Genomic DNA, 7,147 nt, shown 5'->3' with positions numbered 1-7,147 from the left:
AAAAGACACATTCCCAATGCAAGAAATTGGATTATGTATATGGCCAGTAAAGTGATCTGATCTTATCTACAGATACACACAGAGAAGCACAGCTAAACATGCACGGTTACACACACAGAGAAACACAGCTAGACACACATGCAGAAAAACAGTGACACACATGCGAACACCGCTTACAGCTAGAACACACACAAGCACACGCCTGACACAGCTTTACATGGACACACTGACGCCCAGACAGCACGATTTGTCTCCGACTCCTGGGCTCTTGCCAACAGTTTCTGAGTCCTTGGACAGAGGCCGGCTGCTCACACACACAAGCCCCTGAGGCCCAGTCGGACCGTCCGTCCTCATCACCCGGGAGAGGCCTGGACCGGCTTCAGTGTGGTTAATCCGTCCAATTACCTCCTCAGAGACTCACCAGAGGGGCTCCCTGCTGTTACTGCCCTGAGTGAAATTCGCCCAGAGCCGCCCTGTTACAGCCTCATCCCCACTGTGAACTGTGGTTAAAGAGCCCCTTTCCAAACACCTCACCTACTTTCTGTCATTCCCAGTGGTAGTCCGGACAAATTCCCAGGAATACGTTTGGGCCTGTGCTCGTCACCCTGTCCCGGGGAACGGCACGTTCTCCCAGTCCACCCTGAGCGAGATCGCAGTAAACTGGGATGAGGACCCTCGGCAATAGTGACAAGCGGGACTCGGCCGATCTCTTTTATTCTCTCGGCCATGCTGAAAGCAGGCCTCCCCTGCGAAGGAGAGCACTTCCTAGTGGCAGGGTGAGTGGCAGCCTGCTACAGCAGCTCTGTCTATCTATCCTCCTCCCTGCTGCCCGCAGTTGTGAACGATCACTGCCGAGTGAGCACTCAGCATGAAACGTGTCTGGGAGATTCGCAGAGGACAGTCGCCCGGGAGGGTCTGCACGTAGCCGACAGAACGCGGTGTCCCCTGTGTGTCGGGGTCAGCTCGGGCTCAGTCCCTGGAAATCACATCGATCCGGGCAGGGAGACAATCCTCTCTCTCCAGACCGCTTTCTCCCGGAATTAGAGCCGAGAGGCGGGGCGCTAGCGGGTCTTCCCGCCTCGCCGCGGAGCTCAGGACACTCGGCGGAGGGACAGCCAGCGCTACTCCGACTCCTCCGGACAATCAAGCGTTGCGGCAGGGAGTAGCGCTGGCCGACCAGTAGGTGGCGCTCTCAGGACCGCTCTGCAGATTGCGCCCGTCGCTGGCAGCTCCGCCTGCTCCCTCCTCCTTCCTGAACTTGGGGGGGGGGAAGGGAGCACAGCTGCTGGTAACCTGGCTTTCTGACCCCAGCACGTAACACTCCTACCCTGTTTCTGTGCAAAGACGGAGCGAGCGTCGGTCCTGTAGTCTGGACAGCTGGGATATCCCTGCGCTGATCACATGACCTGTTTCTGGCTCAGTAACCCCACCTGGGTGACACACAGACGTGTTTGCACTGGGGGGGGGGCACCCTAGTGTACCTGAATCAAGTCCAGACAGATGTGACTGCAGTATGTAGGTCAGGAGACAGCCAGGGAGAGAGAGAGAGCGGGATGAGGCAGAGAATCAGCAATCACAGCACATGCCCTCCTGTCACAGCCTGAGGAACAGCGAGCCTGTCTCTGTGTGGTTGAGTCTTGTATGTCAATGTCCTGGGATGCGTTAGTACTGTAAATGTCTGCCGACGTTGTGGTGATTGTACATGCTTCGGCAGCAGTGTTATTCATCAGTCATGCCACTAAAGCTTGTTGAAATCAAATCAAATCAAATCGAAATGACTGTATCTTTGAGGGAGGCGATGGAGAGAAGGAGGGATTGGGACAAGGAGGTGTACAGTACACACGCAGAGAGAGGCGGGAGGAGAGGGAGAGATTTGGGCTGAGGGAGAAGGGGAGGTATACAGAGAGAGGAGTGAACCGGAGCAAAAACAATTCGTCAACCGTGAACGCTCCCGGCTCAACTCTGTATAAAGTTTAAAACCAACCAGTTCAAACAGTGCTACTCTTTTAAGAGCGGCACACCAAATATTCACATTAAAACAAAGTTACAGTCTAACCGAGAATATTTATTAAAGCGACATATATGGCCAAACAGCATCGTCTAAAACCGCGCTGCATCCTGCAGGCATTCGCGTTAGTCGACTAAACATTCTGCCAGCGGACCTTTGCCTTGTGACTGACAGGCCTTGTCTCCAATAAGCACGCAAATACTTCTCTTAAAGCCCAATCATGTGTAGATATGGGCGGGCGTTAGGCGGAGGGGCGGGGATCCGGTCGGTTGCTATGGCCGAAATGTCTCCCTGACAACCGAAGGGCACAGAGGAAGTCCGTATCAAACTTCTATAACAGCGCCGGACCAGGTACGTGTACTTACGTTACAAAAATGCATGAAAAAACGCGACTTTTTTTTTTTAAAAACGAAGCCCTATCTCGAGGTTTAAGTCAATGATACTGAAAGGTATTCAGTTAAGTTCGGCTAGAGGCTGTGGCTTTTTCATTTGAAAAGCGTCTAAAGATGTGCTCGGGATTGTTGACTTTAACCGCGACTCTCTTTCCTCAGTTTGTACACATGTGAGGTCCTCTGGCTTTCGAATTAATTGACATTATTTTGTCCTCTAACGAAGAGTCAGGTCCCTTTTGCACTACTGTTTAACTGTTGTGCGATCTTCCTATCGATGGCTATGTTCCTACGTTTCCTATAGCAAAATTCAGGTTCTCCATAAAAGCATTCTCTGGGGAACTGGGACCTTTCTGCGGGGTCCCTGGGGCTGTTTTCGTAAAGGTGGCGACAGGGTGACAACTGACGAGTCGCTACAAACACCCGGCTCGAAACGCTTCCGAGCGGAGCTGATGCAGGGGCTTCCGCTGACGAAACCACATGGCAGTGTCACACACGATAATTAAACACCCTCCAAGAGGGTGCTTCATTTGACCTCGCAAGCCACAGTGCATGTGGATTTGTTTCTGCTACCACCCCATGTCTCTGTAGATCTTTCTTTCCTTCCCCTCAACCTGGACGCCTGATGGTCTGTGAGCCATTTCCTCCGTGCCTGCGCTCGAATCCTCAACCCAGAACTCGAGCTTCTCAAGCCTGACCACCTCCATTCTGACCCCCTGCCGGGCCTGTTTCTCTTGACTTCTCCCTCTCCCTCCCCTGCAGTGGAGAACTCTGGGATGGCCCACGATCCCTCACTTTCCCATTCACGCCCGGCTACCTGCCCCAGGGATGCTGCTGTTCCCGCGCACAGTGACCCAGATGTTTTTGTCTTCTCACTCTTTACAAGGCTGGGCGGATGGCTGAGACCGTGGAGAGCAAGAAGGAGGAAGCCGACTACAAGAGGGTCCACAGCTTCCCTCTCATCAGGGTAAGGTGGAGAGAGAGGAGAGGGGCAAGTGGCAGAGAGGAGCCCCCCCTGACTGGAGGGTCTGTTCCTGCTTTCTGAAAGAATCCAGGATATTGGCTTCAACAACATGGCTGGGTAGCTTGGTCCCTGATGTGCCACTGTTGGTCTCAGTTCCTTTACTTTGGGGATGGAAAATAATATTTTTTTAGCTGGTCCTTCTGGCACTTTAAAACTGGAACAAGAGGAAGGAGGTTGGGAAGAGAGGGAGAGGGCAGGGCAGGAAATGTCAGTGAAAAAAATTCACTTTAAAGTTGACATCCTATCGTTATATTGGGCTTCTTCTGGCTTTACCTCATTGTATAGGAAATGGACATGGTGTGTCAGCTTAAGTCTAAGTTCTTTTCATTAGTAGCCTCTTCTTGCTCATAATTTCCCATTTTGTATTTATAGTTTATTTTTTAACTATCTGCTTCCAAAACCCTCCTGCTGTCTGTGTTAAACATCATCTGCCCCAGGTGTTTGTCCAGTCTTGAATTTTAGCTAGATCTTTGTAAATTCAATTTGTTGCTTTGAAAGTGTTTTGCTGGTCCTCTCAATTTGGTATATTCTGCAAATGTCTAATCAGCTAACTATACCGACATCTAGATCATGGATATGAATTAGGAAGAACAGTGTTCCTAGTACAGATCCCTGCGGTACTCCACTGATGGCATCACCTGCAGTGTATTAGTGATAATGCACTGGCCCGTTGGTGATTGGGTTAATGACAATATTCAGGTGAACTGGTCCTTTCTTAAATCCGAAAGCGCCGATTTCTAGGCTTTGGAAATCTTTCCTGTCTCTTCCTGAGCCACTGAGTCATGCACTGATTGTTCCCTGGCGTGGACAAAGTGAGTGATGGGCATGCGGTGTCCTCTGTCCTGCAGCACACAGACATGCCGGAGGAGATGAGGGTGGAGACCATGGAGTTGTGCGTCACAGCCTGTGAGAAATTCGCCACCAACAACGAGGTCAGGGCCGGTCTGAGCTGTGACCCGTCTGTGTGCGCTCCCCTGTCTGTCTGAGTGTGTTTCCCTGGTGTGTGCCTGACTGTCTGTGGCACCATGTCTGTCTGAAGCTCTTCCTCGCTGCTGCCTGTCTCTTGACTCTCTGTCGGTCTGTTCTTCCCTGTATGTGTGTGTGTGTACTCCATTGAGTGGCATTACCATGTAAAAGCTCGTTCAGCAATTTTTTTTTAACTTTTCAAACTCTCGTTCTGAATTATGTACCGCTTTTATCTTACCATAACATCGGTTCCCCCAATATTTGGGGGGCATCGGGGGAAAATGTCTCATCCATTTTCTGCACAAATGTTCAAGTTGAAGGTCCAGCCAGTCGTTGTTTGAGTTAGAAAACACCTGGGTGACCAGCACAGCGTTTTAGTCATCGGTATAGCGAAAATAATCATCTGTGGTGTGATGTGTTATTGGAGATATTGTTAGCAATGTCATTTCTAGATTTTGTCTCATCCTCTCCCTGTATAGTAGTGTGTGTGTGTGTGTGTGTGTGTGTGAATATGGCTCCATCTGACTGCTCCATCTCTCTCTTCTCTCGGACAGCTTGTGTGTCTGTGTTCACTTACCTCTCACCCTGGCTTAGCACTGCCTCTCTCCCCCACTCCCCCGCCCCCACACCTCTCTCTGTCGGCAGAGTGCGGCAAAGATGATCAAGGAGACGATGGATAAGAAGTTTGGGTCCTCCTGGCACGTGGTGATCGGGGAGGGCTTCGGGTTCGAGATCACGCACGAGGTCAAGAACCTGCTCTACATGTTCTTCGGGGGCAGCCTGGCGGTGTGTGTGTGGAAATGCTCCTAACGCACAGCTGGATCAGCACCTCCCCGCCAATCACACACACACGCACACACCTTGTCTCTGTCTATTAACAGTGTGGCCGCCTGAGCACCCAGGGACCCCAGGCGCACACTGAGGGAGAGACAGCTACCTCCTATCTCATCTCTTTCTCTCTCTCCCTCCGTGTGACTACTGGGGGGGTCTCTGTGTCGCCTGCTTGTTCCCCCATCTCTCTCCTGAGCGCCACACTCTCTCCATCGTCCCCAGTCCGCGTCCCATCCCTCACTCTTCCTCTTTTTGACCATACCTCCTTCCCCGGTTCCCCGTGTGTCATAAGATCCCTGTCTGTGTTTTGTATTTTTTTTATAATTATATATATATAATGTATGTGTATATACTTAAATGAAATGAGAAAGGTCAGAAAAGACTAAAACGTTTTTCTTAAACACCTTGTAAAAGGATATTTTTTGCACGTTGACTAAAAGGGCTTGGTTAACCTGAACTGTAAAATGTCAGAGTCAGTTTATTCCCCCCGTCGCCGTGACTGCAGTCGAACCCTGCTCCCTGCTTGCCTTTCCGCCTCCCCCACTGTCCCCCCCCCCCCCCACGAGACGGTTCATCGGCACACTTCCTTCCACTCCGACCCGGAAGCGATTCAGCTGACCCCTCTCCTGGGCCTCGTGACTCTTTTGCTGGAGCTTCACCCCCCCAGTCCTGGGGGGCCAGTGCGGCACTGGGAATAAAGCAGCAGCACCTGAAGACCTGGGAGAAAGTGGCCAAGTGGTCCAGTTCAGGCGAAGTTCCCAATAACCAGTTAGGTCACGAGGAGCGTTTCCGCCGTGTGAAATCCTGCAGACACTCTCTGGTCCTCCCGGTCCTGTACCAGACTGTTTGTTGAAGGATCTCTGGGACTTGGCGTTCAACATCCAGGTTGAGCGGTGCGACACCTGCTGTGTTGAGAAGTGCTGGTGCCTTCTGGTCTTAAATGGATCTGAGCTCAGTGTTTTTATACCCGGGTCCTTGGGTTCTGACCAGTGGCCCGTCCGTGTGGCTGGCGTCCCTCCTGCTTGTGCTATTCTATGGGACACATGGGTAACATGAAAGGTATTTTAAGGGACTTACATGTTGCGGGGGGGGGGTGTGACATTGCCGCAGCTGGCCAGAGGAGGGCACTGTTGGGGTGGAAGGGAAGGGCAGGGGTGGTGTGAGATATTCTAGCGGGTTCGCTTGGCCTCGTGGTCCTTCTTGGAGCCGCTAGGATTGGTCGAGGCTCAGAATCACCGGGAGAGAGTGGGAGCCGTTATGGAAGACTGAGAGCCTTTGCGGGAGGCCAGGAGTCGCGGAGTGAGACTTTGAGAAAGGACGCCTTTAGAGGAACTACATGTAAAGGCTCGGATGAAGGGTTTTCCCGTCGGGGTTCATGTAATCTTCTCCAGCAGGAAGTGTCGGGGTTGAGTAGAAACTCGGGGGGAAAAAAAAACCTTTAACGATCCACCTTTCAAACGTCGTTTTTGAGGCGATTCAGAAGGATTCCTCAAGAAACTGCACCACGTTCGTACCGTGAGTGGAGCTATTACAGATGAGAACAGTTCAACTGCTATTGCATTGCAAGCGCATTTTCAGTAGACTTTTTTTTTTTTAGGACTTGTACTTTTAGCTGGGAATTGTTGTTACTGATCTTCTGATTGTTTTCTGGTGATGTCGAACCAATTAATAAAGCACAAAAAAAGGTTTCTAAAAAAATCAATGGGTGAGATGAAACCAAAGTCCAGTGTGCGCATGGGAGAGAGAGAGAGAGAGGGTTTCTTTCTTTGTGTGGTATTTAACTGAAGCACGGTTGTTTCTGTATAATTGTCAACCTGGGTTTGTGTTCTTATGTGGAAGAGCGTGCACAAAGCTACAGTACGTTGGTGCGTCGCATGGTGTCGGAACACGTGTCTCTCTTGGTGTGCTAATGCGTGCGTGTAGGAGCAG

General features: G+C 51.1%; 1 protein-coding gene across 1 annotated transcript; it reads left to right on the top strand.

Moving 5' to 3' along the window:
- Positions 1 to 2,263: 2,263 nt before the first annotated feature.
- LOC148821604 (dynein axonemal light chain 4) lies at positions 2,264 to 6,916 on the top strand. The gene is made up of 4 exons (XM_088930528.1): positions 2,264 to 2,359; positions 3,284 to 3,364; positions 4,270 to 4,353; positions 5,033 to 6,916. The coding sequence occupies exons 2-4, from the start codon at positions 3,293 to 3,295 to the stop codon at positions 5,195 to 5,197; spliced, it is 321 nt and encodes a 106-aa protein (XP_088786654.1). The 5' UTR covers positions 2,264 to 2,359; positions 3,284 to 3,292; the 3' UTR covers positions 5,198 to 6,916.
- Positions 6,917 to 7,147: the final 231 nt, after the last annotated feature.

The sequence above is a fragment of the Atractosteus spatula genome, chromosome 13 (genome assembly GCF_055471065.1).
Source record: "Atractosteus spatula isolate fAtrSpa1 chromosome 13, fAtrSpa1.hap1, whole genome shotgun sequence".
In the NCBI taxonomy this organism is placed as follows: Eukaryota; Metazoa; Chordata; class Actinopteri; order Semionotiformes; family Lepisosteidae; genus Atractosteus; species Atractosteus spatula.
This window is presented reverse-complemented; position numbering and strand designations above follow the sequence as displayed.

Coding starts and splice junctions, on each gene's coding strand:
- LOC148821604 (XM_088930528.1), top strand. CDS start 3,293: ATGGCTGAGACCGTGGAGAGCAAGAAGGAGGAAGCCGACTACAAGAGG. Junction 3,365..4,269: donor ACAGCTTCCCTCTCATCAGG/GTAAGGTGGAGA, acceptor TCTGTCCTGCAG/CACACAGACATGCCGGAGGA. Junction 4,354..5,032: donor AATTCGCCACCAACAACGAG/GTCAGGGCCGGT, acceptor CTCTGTCGGCAG/AGTGCGGCAAAGATGATCAA.